The sequence below is a fragment of the Canis aureus genome, chromosome 16, assembly GCF_053574225.1.
Source record: "Canis aureus isolate CA01 chromosome 16, VMU_Caureus_v.1.0, whole genome shotgun sequence".
In the NCBI taxonomy this organism is placed as follows: Eukaryota; Metazoa; Chordata; class Mammalia; order Carnivora; family Canidae; genus Canis; species Canis aureus.
This window is the reverse complement of record NC_135626.1, coordinates 60,865,015-60,885,125: the sequence shown is the minus strand read 5'-3', so window position 1 is coordinate 60,885,125 and position 20,111 is coordinate 60,865,015. Positions and strand designations below refer to the sequence as shown.

General features: G+C 61.2%; 1 protein-coding gene across 6 annotated transcripts in view; it reads left to right on the top strand.

Moving 5' to 3' along the window:
• The first annotated feature begins 1,357 nt into the window (after positions 1-1,357).
• The window catches only part of LOC144287117 (metalloproteinase inhibitor 2), a 47,867-nt gene continuing 29,113 nt past the window's right edge, over positions 1,358-20,111 (top strand). For 4 of the 6 annotated variants that reach the window (XM_077854463.1, XM_077854460.1, XM_077854458.1 and 1 more), the window contains exon 1: positions 14,084-14,221. In XM_077854463.1, coding sequence (XP_077710589.1) covers position 14,221 — 1 coding nt within the window. In that variant the 5' untranslated portion in view covers positions 14,084-14,220. Of the gene's footprint in view, positions 1,515-13,487; positions 13,603-14,082; positions 14,222-20,111 lie in introns of those variants that run through there. The other 2 variants (XM_077854461.1, XM_077854462.1) reach the window with 2 other exon arrangements.

Here is a 20,111-nt window from a genome sequence, read left to right as displayed (position 1 = left end):
GAGCACAGGGGGGCCCAGGGCAGCCTCGGTGACAGGCGCATGGTAGCCACACTTCACAGGCTTTTCTGCACCTGGGAGATCCGGCCTTTCTGGGAACACAGAACTGTTTTGGGGGGCGGAAGTCCTCAGTCCCACATTCGTGGGCTAAAGCAGAACTGTGTGAGCAGAGCCCAGCAAATGCTTCCCTCCAATCGCACCGCCTCCTGGACTCCTAGGCCCACCCTCCCGGCTCTTGTTGGCTGGTCAAAAATATGGCCAGTTTATATAAAATCCTGTTTTGTTCATAGTAACCACTCCCCCTCCCCCTCCGTCTGAACTGGCCAAGCGCACTTAAAATTCTAAGACCTCCATTTATAAAAGGAATCTCCAGGAAGCTTCCCCAGGCCACCTAGCCCCCCCACCCCACCCCAGGGGCACTGGTGGGCAGGGGTCCCTCCTTGAAGCGCACCAGGCCCCAGTTCAGGGACCCCCAGGGGTGGGAAGTGTCTGGCTCCTGTGCCAAGCTGGAGGGGAAGGGGAAGGGGAAGGGGAAGGGGAAGGGGAAGGGGAAAGGGGAAGGGGAAAGGGGAAGGGGAAGGGGAAAGGGGAAGGGAAGGGAAGAGAAAGGAAAGCGGAAGGGAAGTGGAAGGGAAGGGGGAAGGGGAAGGGGGGAGGGAGAAAGAGAAGGAAGGGGAAGGGGAAGGGAAGGGAAACAGAAGGGAAGGGGGAGGGGAAGGAGGGGGAAGGCGAAGGGAAGGGGGAGGGGGAAGGGGAGGGGGTAAGGGGGAGGGAACGGGAGGGGGAAGGGAAGGGGGGAGGGGAAGGGGCCCCCGGGGGTGGGGGGGTGGGCTGCGAGTCCCGGGCGCTGGGTGAGGGCCCCCTGGGCGCCGCCCCGCCCCCGGGCGACCTGCGAGGGGCGGGGGCGGGGGCGGGGGCCGGGGCGCTGCGGGGCCAGGTGCGCGGCGCTGGGCCCCGGACTGTCGGCGGGTCCGCGCACAACAAAGCGGCGTCCGGGGGAGGGCGGGGGCGCGGGGAGGGGGCGGCCGGGAGCTCCCGGAGCCGCATTGGCCGCCGGCCACCGGGGGGCGGAGCCGACACGCCCCGGAGCGCGATAAAAGGCCGGCCCGGCCCGCGCCCGCAGCGCACGCATCCGTAGAAGGCAGCGCAGGCCCCGGTGCCCGCCGCCCCCGCCGCCCCCGCCGCCCCCGCCGCCCCCGCCGCCGCCGCCGCCGCCGCCGCCGCCCCCGCCGCGCCCCGCGCCCCAGCGACCCGGGAGAGTTAGCGCGGGCGAGCGCGGGCCCGGTGCGGAGGGCGGCCCCGGCGCGCCCCGAGGCCAGCGCCCGCACACCCGCGGCGGCCGAGCCCCGCGCCCGCGCCCCCGCCCCCGCCCCCGCCCCCGCCCGCCATGGGCGCCGCGGCCCGCAGCCTGCGCCTGGCGCTCGGCCTCCTGCTGCTGGCGACGCTGCCGCGCCCGGCCGACGCCTGCAGCTGCTCCCCGGTGCACCCGCAACAGGCGTTCTGCAACGCGGACGTAGGTGAGCACGCGCCCCCGCCCGCCCCCGCCCGCCCCCGCCCGCGCCCCCCGCGCCCCCCGCGCGCCCCGCGCACCCCGCCCGCCCGCCGGGGCCCACGCCCGGACGCCGGCCTCGGGCCTCCCGGAATCCTGCAAGTGGACGCCAGGATCGCACTTTCTCTTTCCCCCGCGCGTCTCCCTTTCTTCGCCTCTCGCCGAGATGCTTCTCAACCTCAAAATTCCACCGAAATTCCTCCGCAGCCCCAGCCCCAGCCCCAAGAAGGGAGCCAGGGAGCCAGGGAGCGGACCGGGCTTGGCAGGCGCAGGGCGCGGGGATGCCAGCGCGGGGGGCGGGGGGGCGGGGAGAGCGGGGACGCGGCGCGGTGGGGCAGGCCTGGCCCTGGCCCGGGCGCGGGAGGACGGGGACCCCGAGAAACTTTCGCGGCCGAGCGGGAGCTGGGCTCCGGCCCGGGGCTGGGAGGGGAAGGGCTGGCCGCTCAGCCCCGGCCTCTCCCTCCAGCCCTCCAGCCCGGCTCGGGCTCACCTTGGCTTCGGCTGGGGCGGAGAGGGGAGCTTCCCGGCTCTGCCCAGGCTCCCCGGGCCGCAGGGGCAGCCCCGAGGGGCAGCCGGAGCCCCTGGCCCGGAGGGGGGCCCTGCGGCCAGGCCCGGTGGGAGGAGGGTCCGCGAGAGGCTCGCTGCCGGGACGCTTTCTCAGGACATCCCCGCACGCTGGAGACTTGGGGCCAAGTGGGGCTGCGTGGCCGCGTAGGACCCTCAGAAAATGTCTCTCACGCTCTGCACCCTTGCCCCTCAAAGGTGGGGGTGAGCCCGGGAGGGAGGAGGAGCCCGTTATTTGTTCCGATCCTGGATCCTCACAGGGGCCGGAGACAAGTGGGGGAGAAGGTGGCAGAAATGGGAGGGACCAGCTGGGCCCCAGGACCCCAGAGGTTTCCGTCCGGGCCTCTAGCTGCCCTGGTGAGGGTCAGCCGGGATTTCCCAGGGCAAATCTAGCCACAAGGACAGATGCACAGCAGGGGGATCACTGCCCCCCCCCCCCCCCCACAATTGGCTTCTCAACAGGTTTATGTTGTGCTTCTAAGCCTCAGCCAGCAGAGCGTCCGGTTGCCAGGCCAGATGCAGTGAGGCTGGCTCCCCTCACCTGTGCAGACTCAGAGCCTGGGTCCCTGGGTTCCTCCTGTTGTCGGCCATGCCCTCCTGAGCTCCCCACGGCCCCTGGCCACACCCCAGTTGGCCCCATTGACCTGCCGCTTGGCCCAGGAAGACCTCAGGTGTTCTTACCTGTGGGCATCACATGGCTCCGGCCATCTTGGCGTGGGTGCTTGCAGAGGAGTTTTCCGTAAACCCCGAGGCAGGGGACTAAGTAAGGCTGGCTCCCCAACTTGGCTTGCCCAGCAGGTTTGAGGGCGATGCACATTGGCCTTCCCCTGGGGTATCCGCTGGGCATCTGGGCCTGACCGGGCCCCTTTGCTGAGACACGGCCAGGCTCCTGCCCATGAAGCTGTAGGGCGGGATGGTCTCAAGGCCCAGAAGGAACCTCGTGAGGCGCTTGGGCTTGGTTCGCAGGAGCCTGCAGGAAGGGGCAGGGCCTCGGGTCCACCTCACACTCTTCAGCTGCTGGAAGAATTTCCAGCCGCTTCCTGGCCTGCCCAGTAAACCAGGGCAGCAAAGGGTCAGGGTCGAGGAGCTTCAGCGAGCCTTCAGGTTCCTTCTTGCTGCGTGCGTTCCTCTCACCTCCGTCTGGATCTCCTGACACGTGTGTCCCATTTCTTCGCATCCAAATCACTAAGGAGCCTAAACTTTGACCCCGTCCCAGCTCAGAGGCCCAGTCGGGCTGCTGACACCAGACTTGCACAGCAGAGCCCCGGCTGTGAGATCCCTGTGCGCTGCACTGAATCCGCTAACGGGGGAGCCTCAAAACAACAGCGGTTGTCTCTGTCACAGCTGAGGCGGCCCGAAGTCCAAAGTCAAGGTGTTGGCAGGATGGGCTCCTCCCGGACACCCCGAGGCAGAATCTGCTCCGGGTGTCTCTCTCCCCGCTCCTGCTGGCTGCCGCCATCCTTGGCTTTCCTTGGCTTGTGGACACGTCACTCCAGCCTCTGCCCTCTTGTCTTTACGTGGATTTCTCTGCGTGTGTCTGTCCCAAACTCTCTCTTGTAAGAAGGACCCCAGTCCCTGAGTATAGGGCCCACCCGTATCCAGCATGATCTTCTCTTAACTCCATCACATCTGCAAAGACCCTCATTCCAAATAAGGTCACCTGAGCAGGTTCGGGGTGGACAGGAGTTTTCAGGGGAACTCTTCTGGCCATGCTGCCGCAGTCGGCCCTTCTGTGCTCAGTCAGCTTGGGATATGTGAAGCCGAGACACCCAGCGGAAGCCCTGGGTGGCTGTGGAGTTCAGGTCACTGCGAAGGCGGTGGTCTTTCTGTATCTGCTTCTCCTTTGAGGGCCGCTAGCCTGTGACTTTCTCCTGACGATCCCCCACTCTGAAAACCAAATGGCCTGGGGCCCTTTGAAAGATGACTCACGTCTTGGCCCCTTTGTAAATACAGAGAGTCTGGCCTGGGCCCAGCTCTTGCTGAGGGTTTTAAAAGCCTCACAGGTGGACCTTGTGCCACGAGGGCTGTGGTCCAGGGGCCCATGAAGGGTGATGGCCTTGCGCACATTGGGGATACTGAGAGCTAACTGCTCACGTGGTGTGCTGGCTCCTTTAAGTGTTGGCGGGGTGCAGGCTTGGTAGGCACCGTCGGATTTCTGTCTGCCTGTGTGAGCATTTCCGGGAGCTGGTAGGACCGGAACTGTGGTCGGCGAAGAGATTCATTATGAGGTCGTGAAATTTGGGTGAAGGGAGCGGTAGGTAAGAGGTGATCTGGGTTCCTCCTGGAAGACCTCGTTCCCTGTCCTTTCCGGGAAAGCGAGGACAAGCAGGAAGTGTTTGCTGTCTCTGAGCAGGGCTCACGTGCGCTGCTGGCCTGACTCCTACCACCTCGTGGAGCCCGAGGCCATCTCCTGCCCAGACCCCACACCCCGGCCAGAGACCAGCGTTGGGCTTGCTCTTTGGGTGGCCACCATGGAGTGAGCCTGGAGTCACTTAGCCAGCCCAGCGGCTTGGCAGATCCGGGCCGTGTGAGCCAGTTTCTGGAGTCACTGGTAAATCCAGGAGGTCTCTGGACCAGCGGAGTAAGATCTCATTTCTGGCCTGGGTGGCGGTGCCCATGGCCATGCTACTCCCCCAGAATGCCCACAATGGCATCTTTCTCAGCGTGTTCCCATCTCCAGACACTGCTCTGCAAACCCGCTGGTGATCTCCAGCCCCAGGTGGAGAAGGGCCCACAGCCAAGGCCATTCGCTGGTCGCCAGGGCAAGCAGGCCAGCCTCGTGCGTGCACTGTTGGAGGCCACACCGTGGCACCTGCAGAAAGCACGCACCACGCATTCAGAAACGGCTGTGTCTTCACCAGATACACTTGCTCGGGAAGAGCGAGGCGGATGAGACGCCTGTGAGTTGAGTCGGGCCTTCCGTGCTTGGGGGCCGGGAGGGGGGCAGGGCTTCTGGAGAGGCCTCATTGATCTGTGTTCCCAACATCCTTGTTTTCCTATCAGGCTGTTTCGACAAGCCCTTATGGAGTGGCTGGCTCCGCCCCACGGGACATAAGGAAGAAGCAGGGCATTATTAGCCTGTCCTTGGGAGGGGGAGCTCCAGACTCCAGGGCCAGGCAGCGTGGAGGTGCACAGGGTGGGCACAGACCTGCGGACCCCAAGCCCAACGGCCAGGGTGTGGTCTAAAGTCAGAGAGACTCAAGGTGTCTCAGGCCAATGATAAACAAAGTAGCTGTGTGAAAGGGGAATGCGGTTTTGGGATCAGAGGTGTAGAGGGTGTTGAGGGGAGGGGACTGTGGGCGGACTGGAGCCCCTTGGCCCAGTTTTGGTCAGCTGGGGATGCGCTCTCCCAGGGGAGTGCCTAGAACCTGAGCTGCTGGGGTTGGGAAGCAGAGGGGAAGAGATGCGCCCTGGACACAGCCTTGGAGGCCGTGCTGTGTGTGGCCTGTGGCTGCAGGGAGCTCTCCCCACGCCGTGGTCCCTGCCTGTGATCTGAGGACGCGCTCCCAGCCTCCAGCCAGGACCCGCTTGGTCCTCGGGGAATTTGCGGTCATGGCCTGTGGTCCGTGAGCTGTAGGCGTGGGCACCTGCCTGTCCTCCTGGCTGTGTCAGCTGGGTTACCAGGCAGACGTCCATACAGGCTGCATGGTCCAGATCCGATGGCAGCACTTGGGCATTGAGAATAAAGATATAGACAACTCCCAGGCTTCCAGGGTTGAGCCACCCTAGTCCCAATGCAGAACCACTGATGTGATACCCGACTGCTGCAGGTTCCCAAGGTCCCCTTGGGTTCCAAATTGGCTAAGAGATGTGGCTGGAGGGCCCTGGCAGCCTGGAGGATGCAAACACAGCAGGAGAAAAAAAAGGCCTGGAGGAGACAGGAGAAGGAAGAGCAGCGTGGTGGGTGGGGTCCATGCTTCTCCCCTGCCTGGGATGCTCCCTCTCTCCTCTGCACGTATGCATCCACATACACACACACACACACACACACACACACACACACACACACACGGGCCAAGGGCAAGTGGCCTCATAGTGAGTATGGTCTTCCTGGGAAGAGAAGAGCAGAGCTGGGAGGGAAGTCAAGGTTGGAGAACCCTAACTCGGAGGACAGAGTCGGGGGAAACACATACCCAGGCACATCATCAGCGGTGGCAGCGTGGGGATGCGCTGGGCAAGGGGACCACCTGCGCAGGCAAGAGTGAGAGAGAGTTCTGGGTGCAAACCAGGCCTGAGAGGTGGGCGAGGGGCCAAAGGACACCGCTCTGGCATATCACATGCAGTCTGCATCCCCTCCCAAGGGCCCCCGGTGAGCCATTGTGAGGGCATGCACCTGTGGGTGACAGCCAGGTGGCCCAGGGCGCTGGCTAAAAGGCAGAGTCCGAACTGGCATCCAGAATTAGAGCCTCAGGGCCCACGTGGGCGGGCAAATTGGTATTTCTAAGACTGTCCAGGTGATTCTGACGCCTGCCGAAGTTTGCACAGAGCAGTTGTCTCCAACGCAGGCTACACCCCAGACACTTGTGGTTTGAGACGAGAATGTTCTAGGTATTTAGCACAGACGTTGATAGCTCCACCTGTATGTAATGGTAAATGGACAGGTAGGCATGGAGACTGCTTGGCCAGGCCTCTGCCTTGGTGCTGGAGGGTCTGAGTGAGTGTGGAGAGCGAGGACCAGGGGTAAGAGGGTCAATGAGATGCCCTAGAATCGGGGAGGAGAGGTGGCTGAGGGAAGTGGCGGAGGAAGTCTTCCAGGGATGGTCAGGAGCACCCGTGTCTCAGAGGGCAGGCAGGATGAAGCTGGCTCCCCCATCCAGAGCTCGGAGCTCCCGGGACCCACTCGCTGGACCCCTGGGGCCTGACCTGGCTGGAACGCGGAGATCCTTCGGTGCCTCCATCATTGTGTGGATGTGCGGCTCCGGGCGGGTGGTGGTGGGAATACGCAGAGACCCAGAGGGATCCCATTTTGCAGCTGACAAAATTGTACCGCTCCCTGTGTCTGAGCAGTGTCCCAGCTCGGCTTCTGGAGACCCCAGCACGGCAGACTAGACAAGTGTTTATTCTACAAACCAAATTGAGGGCAGCCCTGGTGGCTCAGTGGTTAAGCATCAGCCTTTGGCTCAGGGTGTGATCCTGGGGTCCCGGGATCGAGTCCCATGTCGGGCTCCCTGCAGGGAGCCTGCTTCTCCCTCTGCCTGTGTCTCTGTCTCTCTCTCTGTGTCTCGTGAATAAATAAAAACAAAAATCTTTAAAAAAAATAATTGAGGTGTAGTCTTTGTATGGAAGGATCCTATCCTGGGGTATATGGGCATCCATCCAAAGATAGATCGGAGGGTGATGGCAGGGGTGACATGAGTCTTGAGCCCTGAAACTGTAAGCAGAGCTCTGTGTGTGCACACACATACACACACACGTGTGCATGCCTGGGTTTTCCAAGGCAGTGGCCGGGACTTCCACTGGATTCTCCAAGGGGTATGTGACCTCTAAGAGGTCAGTTGTTGCCGCGTACGAAGTCTTCAAACGGCCTGTAGGGGAGAGTGGAGGACATGGTGAGAAGGGTCTGGAACCAAAGCCTGGGCGGCCCTGAGCCTGGGTGCAGAGTGGAGCTTGAGTCCCAGCAGCAGGACCCACCCGAGGGTCGTGAAGTGTGGCCGGGGGTGGGGAGGGTGTTAAGGGGTTCTGGTGGCCCAGGAGCAGGTGCACGCACGGGGGTGGGGGGAAGGGGGGAGGACTGGGGTCAGAAGGCAGATCTTGCAGCTGAGTGGGGGGTGGGCTCGTGGTAAGGGGTCACCCTGGGGTTTGACCTCGGCGCCCAGGCCTCCATTCCCTGTGTATTTGTGCTGGGATACGGTGAGCCCGGGGTCTGGACGGGAGAGTCTGTGGCTGTGGCTCCCCAGACAGTGGAAAATGTGTGAGGGGACCCGGAGGGAAGGGGAAGTGGAACGCGAAGCGGTTAGAAGAGTCAGCAGGAAGCCAGGACGCTTGACTTCCTAGGACAAGCCCGTTAGGGAGGCCACTCTGCAGCCCCACCACGGCTTCGGGGAGAGATCCGCACAGATGCCCTCGGCCTCGATTTCCCCAGCCCGAATAGGACGTGGTGATTTACCTGCTTCCTAGGGTCGCGGCTGGAGGTCACAAGGAAGGGTGGGGGTGGAACACTTGGGACGGTGCCCCCAGGAGGCTCTGGGGTGTGCGTGTGTGTGGAGGGTGGGTGTGTGGGCGTCTCCGTGGGGGACCCTGCACGGTGCGCGCCTTCCCCACCCAACCCGAGGCCCGGCTGGGGTGATGGATGGCACAGGTCCGGGGAGACACGGGGCGGGGTGGGGGGTTCTGGTGCCGCCGGGAGGCAGCGGGGAGCTGGGAGGGAAAGCTCCTTCGTTTCGTGAAGGGGGGGTGGGAAGCTGGGAACACCGTCGTTAATAAGTGCTGAGTGCTTGCAAGTGGCTTCCGCACGTTGTCCCCGTTTCACAGAAGATCAAACTGAGGCACAGACGATGAAGCTCTTGCTCAGGGTCATGCAGCTCGTGAGCAGCCCGAGTGCGGACGGGGAGGTGTTAGTGGACGAGGCTGACCTTGGGGGCCCCGAGCCGTGTGGGCTTGACGGGTGGCCGTGGCGCCCCCGGGTGTGGCGGGCGAGCAAGCCCTTAGGGATGAGCCCCAGAAATGAAGCGGACTCGCGTTTCCCACCTGGAAGGACGCTCGGAGGGTATTTGTTGGAAGCCCCCCTGCAGCTCGAGCACTTTTCCGTCACGGACATTGTCCTTCTCTCCAACTGAGGCTGAGTCTGGGGCTGACGTACATTTTGATAAAACCTTTGCCCACACGTTGTCCGTTTCTTAAGTTCCTGGTGAGCATCCAGGTCAAGAAACAGAACATTGCTCCCCCGCCCCCTCCCCCAAGCCCTCTGCTTATCCCTCCTGGCCCTAAATTCCCCTTTGCCTTGGGGTCACCACTGCCCAGCTTCTATGGTGGCAATTTACTGGCTTTTCTTTTTTTTTTTTTTTAAAGATTTTATTTATTTATTATTATTTTTTTGAAAATTTTATTTATTCATGAGAGACACAGAGAGAGGCAGAGACACAGGCAGAGGGAGAAGCAGGCACCTTGCAGGAGCCCGATGCAGGACTCAATCCCAGGACCCCAGGGTCACTCCCCGAGCCGAAGGCAGACGCTCAATGGCTGAGCCACCCGGGTGTCCCACCGGCTTTGCTTTATATGGTTTTATTGCTTATCTGTGTATCTTTATTTCACGGAGAAGCATGTACACATTTAAATGCACGTGTAGGGACAGGTCTGGAAGCGTGTCCATCACAATTCTCAGCAGTGGGTGAGATCAAGGGCAATATTTCTCTTTTTGTTTATCTGTGTTGTCTAAATGTTGTTGGATTAGCATGTGGCAGGTGGGTGATTATGTCACCGGTGAAAGGCACGGAGGACAGAAATGGAGTGGTGGGCAGGGGTGAGGGTGGGGGCGGGCGGCGGAGAGGCCCCCACGTGGTGGGTGAGGGCGCTGAGCCCGGGCGGGCCCGTCTGTCCCTGTCCCTGTCCCCACCAGGCCGAGCCCCGGGCCCAGTCGAGAGGGCCAGCTGCCTGGCGCTGCTCCCCTTGCCCTTCGCCCGCTTGAGAAGCAGGGGTGCCGACTGACCCCGACACAGCGAGTGAGCCCAGCCCCCTGTTCTGGGCCCTGGAGCCCGGAGCACAGTGGCCCGTGATGAGACCGGGATGAGCTCCGAGGCTTCCTGCTGGGGAACATTCCGTGGGTGGAGAGACCCTGAGAGCTCCTCGGCCTGGCCCCAGAGCAGGACCTGGCTGGGCTCGGGGCTCTGCCAGTCTCTCCGATCTGTAGTGTGGGGTCCTGGTTGGGCCTTCCTGGCAGCCCCTTCACAGACCCGGCTGAGCACAGGGGCGGGGGGGGGGTGCCCGCATCAGGCTTTGCCGACGCCCCTCTGCTTCTACCTGAGGGCCCTGGTTAGGAGTCCACAGCTGATTCTTTACTGAGGGCAGAATGAGGCAATGGACCGACGTCTTAGAGGAAAAAAAAGTGGAAGAAGGTATTGGGAGAAGAGCCGGCCAGAACTGGTTCTGAATCCTGATTGTGTCTCCTCTCCCTCTTCCGTGCGGGCGGGATCACACTTGCGATGCTCGTACATCTCTGACGAGTGAGCAGTGAGCTTGGTGTGGAGGCCAGGGAGCCCCGAGGGCCGTCAGCCCCCCACCCCCACCCCGCACCCCAGCGCCCCCGGAACTCCGTGACCCGGCTCGCTCGCCGCTCCGGCCTGGAGCTCCTGGCAGGGAGGCGGCGGGTGGAGCAGGGACGTCCACCTCCCCTGTCCGTTCCCGGCCAGCTCCTTCTTGCTCTCTCCGGCCTCCGTCCAGAAGGGAGTTCAGGGCACACGGACATCAGACGGCTCCGGTGCAGGCCCGTGACGGGAGGGATCACAGCCCCAGAGGCAATCGCACCTCGGGCGCTCTGCGGCTCGCCTTTGCTGTGGTCACTCCCGGTGGGTGCGAACTCGCTGGGCTCAGTCGGCTGACCCTCCCCGGGGCCTGTGACGTGCCCGAGAGTGGAAAGCCAGGAATGTGTTGCAGGCAGAGATGTGGGGCGGTGATGCCGCTGGCCTGCGTGTCTAGCGTGCTTGCACGTACTCGGGCACCTGCGCTCACGTCACCACCAAGGGCCTCCAACACTGAGGATCCTTGACCTGAGCCTTTATCCATGGTCACGAGGCTCCTGGGTGTCCCGGAGTAACCCTGGCTGGAGGCTAGAGTCCAGGGTGCTTCCAAGTGATGGCCCTCCCCGGTCACCAGCCGGGGGAGAGAGGACTCAGGGTCCCCTGTAGGCTGCAGGTCCGCGGTGGATTGTTCTGCTCAGAAGAGAGAACCCATTTCAGGGGGAGCATGATGACCCTGTGGCTTGGTGGGCAGCATGCAGGTGCCTTCTTTTTCAGCAAAGGGTTGTTCGTTGGACATGTGAGCCCGGTTTGCTCCTGGGGGCTTTTCTGTACAGTGTGCAGCCCTCCTAGCATCTCCCCTTCCGTCCTTCATGGTCTCTGGGAGAGAAAAGGACCAGCCTGGCATTTCTGGGGTGAGGGGAGGTGGGGTGGGGTAGGGTGAGGGTGGGGGGCGGGGGTGGTGCCAGCGTGGAGCCGGGCTTGTGTGCCACCCAGGGGTCTCTGTTGCGACATCTCGTCCTCTTGCCCCAGGTGGGCCCAGGACGGAGCACGAAGGAGCCGCTCTATGGCAGGGTCTTTGCTGTTTGTGCATCATTTCTGGAAGGCGGGGATTGAAAACACAAGGCACGTCAATCCCAGCCGTACGGGGTGGGGGTAGGGGGATGAAAACATCACCGGTCTAGGCGTTTCCAGCGCAGAAGGACCTCCCATGATTCTGATTCACGAGGACTCGGGCAGGTGAGGCCCGTGTCCTGTCCTGTGGCTGGGCGTGGAGGGAGGACTCACCCAAGGTCATGCCGCCGAGGGCCCTTGCCAGGAATCCAAGGAGCCCGGTCCTGGCACGAGTCTCTGGAAACGGGACTGGATGTCACAGCTCTGGACTTCCCATTGCTCGGTTCATCTGGCCCCGGGGCTTGTTGTCCTTGGAAGGGCTCGACTGCGGGCATATCCTGTCTTACCCTGCGCAGCGCAGAGGCTTGGAAGGGCACGCTGCCCCCTCGAGGGCTTTAACCATCAGTCCCCTCTCTGATCAAGCAGCCCTGTGTGTAGGAAATAACTGAGGACCGTGCTCGCCTCTAGTCAGGAGGATATCCATGCCCGGGTCGTTTGTCTTAGGGAAACCGTAGAGACACCTACACGCGCAGCAGCAGGGGGACAGTTAAATAAATCACAGCCTCGGACGCCCTGCGGGACCAAATGGTGTACAATTTTTTTTTTTTTTTGACCTCACACATTGAGATAGATGGTTGCGGGGGGGACTTAGACTTTCACAAGCATGTGTTTACTTAATTCTCCTACGATGCGCGTGAATGATCCGTGTAATCTTGAAAGTTGCAGCCCGCTGGTCGCGGCGCGGTAGCAGGGCCCGGGCTTTCCAGAGCTGGGGGCCGGGGAGGAGGGACCGTCCGGCAGAGGCGAGGATGGGAGCTGCCGTCCGGGAATCGGGGCGAGGTGCTGGTGGGAGCCCCGACCGGGCGAGGGAGAAACGTCCTCGCTCCAGAGGCGGCGCGGAGAGGACGGCCCTGGTGGCCGTGCTGGGGCGTTCCGGGAGGTCATCGGGCGCCCCGTGCGCCGTGCCACTTGGACGCCGTGTTTATCCAGCACGCCCGACGCCCCCCAACCCCCGACCTTGTCCCTCGCTGGGGGGCGGGGACCCAAAACCACGCACGCTGCAGAGGCCAAGCGGTTGGGGGGTGTTTGCCGCAGAGGGAGAAGACTCTGCACCCACAGGACCAGGAAGAGGGGCCCTGACAAAAGTGGGTGGAGGTGGGAGGCTGTGGTTGGGAGCTTCCCGTGGGAAGAACACGTCCCGGGGCCCTCCCAGCCCCACACGGAGACTTTCGTCTCCAAGATTCCCACGCTTCAGCCAAGGTCCTGTAATGAACGTTCTCCTCTCAAGGAACCAAACCCCGGGATAGGTCACTTTGACTTCCTAGGGTCCAAGTCCTGCTCCCCAAACGAAATTTCTTTCTTTCTTTCTTTCTTTTTTTAAGATTTTATTTATTTATTCCTGAGAGACACAGAGAGAGGCAGAGACACAGGCAGAGGGAGCAGCAGGCTCCCTGCAAGGAGCCCGATGCGGGACTCGATCTCAGGGTCCCAGGATCATGCCCTGAGCTGAAGGCAGATGCTCAAGCGCTGAGCCGTCCAGGTGTCCCCGAAATTTCTTAATTGTGAGATTCGTGGAGGGTGCCCCTCGCCCGAGAAACGAGGGCAGGCACGTCTGATTTCTTATTTTGGGTGGGTGCGTGGCGCAAGGGGGCCTGGGGCCCTTCTCTCCTGCCTCCGGTCGGTTCCACTCAGCAGTGGCATCCTGGAGGAGCGTGTGACCCCAGCCTGAGCAGGGAGCAGACCCCTGCGGGGGGGGGGGACGGGCCGCCAGCACCCCGGGGATCCCTGACTTTGATGTGGGACCACTTGGAGGGGACGGGCTGGGGGGGGGGCACATGCTGCTGGGCTGGGGCGGGAGGGATGTTTTCACCGGGGAGTCCCCTCCCTGAGTACCCCCTGGGGTGCACGCTCTGGGACCCCTGCATCACCCCTGCACGTGGGCCGTCTCCCATCCCGCTCACCCCCCGCCCCGTGCACGGCCCCAGCGGTCCTGAGCCAAGTCTGTGTGGTTGGCGGGCCCGCAGCAGGTGTCCTGCCAGGAGCTCGCCCTCTGGCTGGCTCGTCACTGTCCCTGACTTCACCCCTGCTCTGATGTCACAGGCCAGCAGCTGTGCGGTTGCCGCGGCGGCAGCCTGCCCGTGGCCCACCAGCTGGGGCAGACACCGGGCTGCTGGTGGACGTGGGGAGCTGCGAGTCCAGCCTGCTCTGGTCAGTGGGCCCTGGAGACCCCCGTGCAGGCCGTCTGAGGCTCCTGCAGTGCCCACCCCTTACCTGCTGTGGGGTGCCCGGCCGTTGGGGGAGGCTCGTCCAAGGGCCTTGGGGAGTGGGCCCGTCAGGCTGTCCATCGGGGTGATTGATGGTTAAACCTACACATTTATAAGCCCCCGCCCCAGGATTTGGGTGCAAAATCTGCCGTGGGGCCTGACCAGGACTTCTGTTCTACCAACACCAACCCCCCCCCACCCCACCCCCGGCCCTCTGTGATTCTCACGCAGCCAGTCCAAAACCCAGCTGGCCTTAGGATCCGCCACTCTAGAACTTAGAGTCAGGCAGTGGGCGAACCTCGCCAGGCCCTGGGTGGCACAGTGGGTGTCACAGAGTGTATGTTTAGAGGCGAGAACTCGGAGAAACGGAGTTAAAAATGTTTCTGATGTTTGTTTTATCCGGGCTTGGCTTGGATGCCTCCAGTGATGGGTGTCTCACTACCTACCAAGTCAGCCCAATGATATCAAGACAACCCGGTAGGACGTGCTTCTTTCCACCTGGCCGGTTTCTGCCTCCCTGTAATGTGTTCTTGGTCTAGCTTGGTCACCCGGAGACACACGCAGTAAGTACCATCCTCTTTCCGCAAGTGGCGTGCCAAGCACTTGGGCATTTCTAATGGCAATGCGTGCTAGCGGCTAGACTGATGGGTGCCCTTGTTACTACCACTCCGCAGAGGAGCAAGCTGAAGCAGCCAGAGTTAGGAAACTTGCACCAGGTCGCACAGTTAATACTCTGAACCACCGCATTGAGCTTTTCTAGATTTTTCTGTCACCTGCAGGCTCCACCCCAAACATTCTTGGCTCCTAAGGACTTTTTTCTGGGACGGGTTTTTCATTCTCCTCCTGAACTTGGGCCACGGCCTCTTCCCCCCAGCCTCGTTGAACACGCTCTGGTTTTTCTGAATTCTTTCTGGGAAGTCCAACCTCCCTGCCGTTCAGGTTTTCTGGTTGCGTAGTTGTCAGTTACTGTCTGTTTCTCAATTAGGTTGATTCCCAAGCATTCCAGTGGTTCCAAACACCCCCCCCCCCCCACCCTGTGACGTTGTCTAAGTAGACATTGCTAGCTGTCCACGCCCCTCACCTCTTTGGGTTTATTTAGATGCACGTATGTCAGCTGCGTGGGCGTGGGCCCCATCACTTGTCTTTTTTTTTTTTTTAAACATTTTATTTATTCATGAGAGACACAGAGAGGCAGAGACACAGGCAGAGGGAGAAGCAGGCTCCATGCAGGAAACCCGACGCGGGACTCCATCCTGGGACCCCAGGGTCGTGCCCTGAGCCAAAGGCAAACGCCCAACCATTGAGCCACTCAGGTGTCCCTCACTTGTCTTTTTAAATTTTTTTTTAACGATTTTATTTACGTATTCGTGAGACACAGAGAGAGAGGCAGAGACACAGGCAGAGGGAGAAGCAGGCTCCACCCAGAGAGCCCGATGCGGGACTCGATCCCAGGACCCCGGGATCATGCCCTGAGCCGAAGGCACATGCTCAACCACTGAGCCACCCAGGAGCCCCGAGCATCCAACTCTTGATTTCGGCTCGGGTCGTGATCTCAAGGTTGTGAGATTGAGCCCCGTGTCGGGCTCTGTGCTCCGTGTGGAGTCCGCTTGAGATTTCTCTCTCTCTCTCTCTCTCTCTCCCTCTCTCTCTCCCTACTCCCCCCCATGCCCCTCCCCTTGCTCTCTTGCTTCCTCTAAATAAATAAATAAAATCTTAAAAAACAAAAGAAATCTTCTGAGCCATGGGGGTGAGGTGGGCACCTCCAGCAGCGCCACTGGCTCTCCGGGCCCGTGGCACTTGAGTGCTGGATTTCCACATCAGGACTTGGTACATTTAGAGTCACACCCTCATGTATGTGACTCATAGAAGAGCCCGTCCATGCCCTGAGCCGCAGACTCCCGTTTCTTCTTGAGACCCCGTTTTTATTTTTTATTTATTTTTAATTTTTATTTTTATTTTTTTTAAAGATTTATTTATTCATGATAGAGAGAGAGAGGCAGAGACACAGGAGGAGGGAGAAGCAGGCTCCATGCCGGGAGCCCGATGCAGGACTCGATCCCTGGACTCCAGGATCGCGCCCTGGGCCAAAGGCAGGCGCCAAACCGCTGAGCCACCCAGGGATCCCCCTAGACCCCGTTTTTAACGCGCGTCCTGTGTGGATGCCGGGCCACAGTAGGTAGGAGCCGTTGGGGAAAAAGGAGGCTCGGGCGCTGTCACTCGTGTCCGTGTCTCACAGCCGGGGAAGAGGACACCAGACACTATGAAGCGTCGTCGGCCTGTAGAACCCGGGTTGTATCCTGGGGTCATCTAGTGCGGGGGCTACTCTGTCCTACATAGCCCGTTTCCATAGCCCGTTTCCTTTCTTTCCTTTTTTTCTTTTTTTTGGTCCCACGCGTTTTAAAAGCTCTAGAGGGATTCCTTATGTCCTTAGTCCCAAAGGTGATTTGGAGTGTTCCGAAAAAGTTCTCACTCCATCTGTTCTGTGAACTCGCGGAAGACAGAGATGGTTAACCTGACACATGAAAGAGTGAGCTTTAGTTATGGGGAGACGTTCCCTGGCCGTGCCAGCTGATGGGCGCCTTTCTGTGTCTATTTTTATATGTTTCAAAGACGCAGGGCTTTGCCATGTCCCCCAGGCACCGAGTCTGGCGGCCTTTGGAGAGAGGCAGGAGCGTTTCTCTGGTTGCTGCAGGGGTCGGGGGGCAGCCTTGGAGGAGGGGAGGGACCGGACCTGGCTTGGGGAGCTGTGGGCAGGGTTGAGGAGGTTTCTGTTTGTGGGAGAAGAACCCACATGAGCACATCGCTGGCCTGGACCTGGGTGTGGCGATGGGGGTGGCCTCTGGGACCCGCAAGGAGCCGCGCTGGGGAGGAGGGCCAGATCGTGGGCTGCCGGCACATGCAGAGGCCCACGGGCCGGGGATTGTTGACCTTGTTGGGAATTGCCCCAGGGAGCTGGTGTGCTGACCAGGCTCTGGGCTCCTCCCTACGGAGGCTAGTATGGGGTCCATGTGGGGCAGGGCCTGGGAATCTGGATTTTTTTAAAGATTTTATTTATTTATCCATGATAGAGAAAGAAAGAGGCAGAGACACAGGCAGAGGGAGAAGCAGGCTCCATGCAGGGAGCCTGACGCGGGACCCGATCCCGGGACTCCAGGATCATGCCCCAGGCCAAAGGCAGGTGCCAAATCACTGAGCCACCCAGGGATCCCGTGGAATCTGGATTTTTAAAAGAGATTTATGTGTTTGACAGGGAGAGCATGAGCAGGGAGAGAGGAAGGAGGAGAGGGAGAAGCAGACTTCCCTGCTGAGCTGGGAGCCCAACACGGGACTCGATCCCAGGACTCCGAGATCCCGACCTGAGCTAAAGGCAGCCGCTTCACTGGCCGAGCCACCCAGGCGCCCTGGGAACCCACATTTTACCTGGCAGCTGAGCTGACTGTGATGCCCGTGGCCTGTGGATGGTGCTCGGATGCCCACCAGTGTGGGCAGCACAGCACCAGTGCAGACGCCACTGGCTGAATTGGTTTGGTGGCTGTGGCTGTAGCCACGTGCGTGGAGGCGGAAGGCTCGGGTTGGGGGCAGGGGGGCTGGCAGAGAGCCTGATAGGGAATCTTTTCGGCGGGGGGGCTCAGGTGGGGAGGAGGTGGGTGGAGACGTGGATACCGGGTCGAGCCGTCTGCCAGGACTGCGGGACTCAAAAGTGTGGTCCTGGGGCCAGAGCCGGACCCGCTGCATCAAAACAGGACTGTTATCAAGGTCCAGATGCTGCATCTTGGCTTTCGATGTGCAAGTGAAATACGTGAAAGAGAAAGGGGAGGGTGGTTCATTCGATGAACTCCAGTAAGAGCACCCCCCACCCCCCAGAGCCCAGAGGCTGAGCTGAGTGCCTCTCACGGTGGTGGGAGGTCAGGTGATAAGGTCACCCCGGGACAGAGTCCTGGCTCCCAGCTCTGACCTCCCTCGGCTGCAGGTGAGGGACTCAGATCAGGGGCCGGCCCGCTTGGGTTTGAACCCTTGCCGTACTGCTTATGACCTGTGTGGCCTTCGGCAAGTCACTTAACCTCTCTGAGTCTCGGTTTTCCCATCAGAAAGTGGGGATGGGAGTAGAGCTCCCCTGCCCGGGTGAGACCAGGCGAGAGGGACGGCCTGTGCCACCAAGGGCCTGCATCCATGAGGTCTTCATGGTGATCCGTGTCCTGTCCATGCGGCAAGCTCCGTTTTGCCCTGTTTTCTTCCTGCGCATTACCTCATCTGTGAAATGGGCACAGAGAAGCTCTCGGATCATATAGTGGTGTGACTAGGGCACGTGTGAGGTGGGTGGACGCCCCATGTTCTCTGAGGGGTGTGGTGTCCCTGCAGGTCATCCTGACTCCACCACCATGGGCGTCACTCTAGGGGGTCTGGGGCCCCACGAGTGCCCTGCAGGATTGTCACAACAGATGCCAACCGTTGGAGGGCCGGGGGCTCTGTCCCGACCAACTGCCACCAGTTAGCCGTGGCCGGCGCACCTGCAGGCTCTGAGACCCCCTGTGGGGCACGTGGGCAGCTTCCAGAGTGTCACCCCCTAGTGGCCCTGCGTGGGCAGCGTGTGCCCCTCCTATGCGGGAGGGGGCCGCGGGGGCAGGTCGGGGAGCCTCACGGCCTCTCACTGTGGCTGGTCCTGCTCACGGGCGTGAGGTGCCCTGGAGTCTGCGGTGGGCCTGGGGCCCGGCGCCTCCCCGCCGCCCGCCAGCGGGTCTCCCCAGCAGCCTGGCAGGGGCCCGCCTCTACTGGGAGGCTGTTTGAGCGACCGCCCGGGGGTGGCCGCCACACTGGGGCCACAGAGGGTGCAGGAGAATGGGCCCAGTGTCCACTTGGCGCAGGAGGCCAGACGGTGTCCACCTCGCCTCCCGTCTGCTGCTCTGAGTGGGGCTTGTGTCGGGACAGGGCCTGTGGTTTCCCTGAGGGGACGAAGGCAGCCGACGTGTGGCGGGCAGCCGTCCAGCTCGGGGGGAGCACGATTCCCAGACCAGAGAGAGAGAACCCTGGATGCTCAGGGTACTCTGGTCTCAAGTTAGCAAACAGGACGGGCGTGGAGGGGGGAGCTCAGGGGAGCCAGGTGTGAGCCGAGGGAGGGCCAGGAGGCCTGTGCTGGGTGTCACAGGGTTGCCAGTTCCTGAACTGGGAGCTGACTGTAGTTTCTGGACTTTGTCCCCAAGATGTCTGTCCAGATGTTTTATGGTTTCGTCCATTTGCATGTCTTCAGGAAACCCAATTCAGTGATCTTGGTGTGCCCACCTCTGTGGGCCTGGCTCAAGGCGATCAAGTGGGTTGGGGCGCGTCCAGGTTTTACTGACCGTCTCCAGGTGACAGAAGGTGGCCCGGCGGACCGCTGGATCTAGGGGTGCGGTTCCCCTTCTCTCCAGTGCCTTCCAGGGGAGCCGAGGGGACGTTCACAGCTCTCCGGACCTCTCCCCGCCTCTTTAGACACCACGGTGGCCGTTCCCAGGGTGGAGGAAGCTCAGGCTTTGGCATCTGGGGCTCAGACCCGCACACCCATCCTCCCCCGTGAGCTGCGGAAGTGGTCCATCTGTTCTGCGACGGCCACCCCGGCAGGCGCGGACGGGCCCTCCCCATAGCTTCCACATGTGCACCCCCAATGCCTGCTGGTGCTAACGTCTCAGGCTTCCTTAGCCGCGTGCCTCCCCGTTAGTCCAGTGTTTGTTTTGCTTGCTTTTTTTTCCCCCCATTTAAAAATTGGATTTGTCTTATTGAATTCGGGGCGGTTTATATAATCTGGATTCAAGCCTTCTGTTGCGTCTGTGATTCACAGGTACTTCCTGCCAGGCTGTGCCTTTTGTTCTCACTTACGGACGATGATGGCTCTTGGCGTGCAAAGGTTTTTAGTATCAATAACGCCCCCTTATCCGTTTCTTCGGCTGGTTGTGCTTTTGGGGTTGGATCCAAGAAATCTCTGCCTGAGCCAAGGTCATTAAGATACACTTGTGTCGCCCGCTTGCGCTAAGGGCTGTGCTCGTCTTGAGCTGGTTGTTGTACGTGGTGTACGGATTTGCAGGTGGCCATCCGCCGCCCGGTGTGAGCTGTTGGGAAAACACCCGGACTGGTCCTCCCCCTGTTGCATTGCGGTGGCACCTTTGTGGAATCCTCGCCACTCGCGTTCCATGCCCCAGCGCTCTGTCTCTCTCCCTCTCTCCCCCTCCTCTTGCTCATCATGGTGGTTGGCAGAGTGGCGGGTGGGACTCTAGCCGCTGTTCTAAGCGTATGACCGCATGACCGAGTTGACCAAAAGCCGGCGGCGGCCTGAGCAGCCTCGGGTGGTCAAAGGCACCAACCCGTCTCTGCCACTCGCCAGCCGTGTGACCTGGGTTAAGTTTCTTAACTGGTTCCTGCCTCAGTTTCCCCACCTGTGAACTAGGGGTGCTGGTAGCTCCTTAGCTCACAGGGTTATCTAAG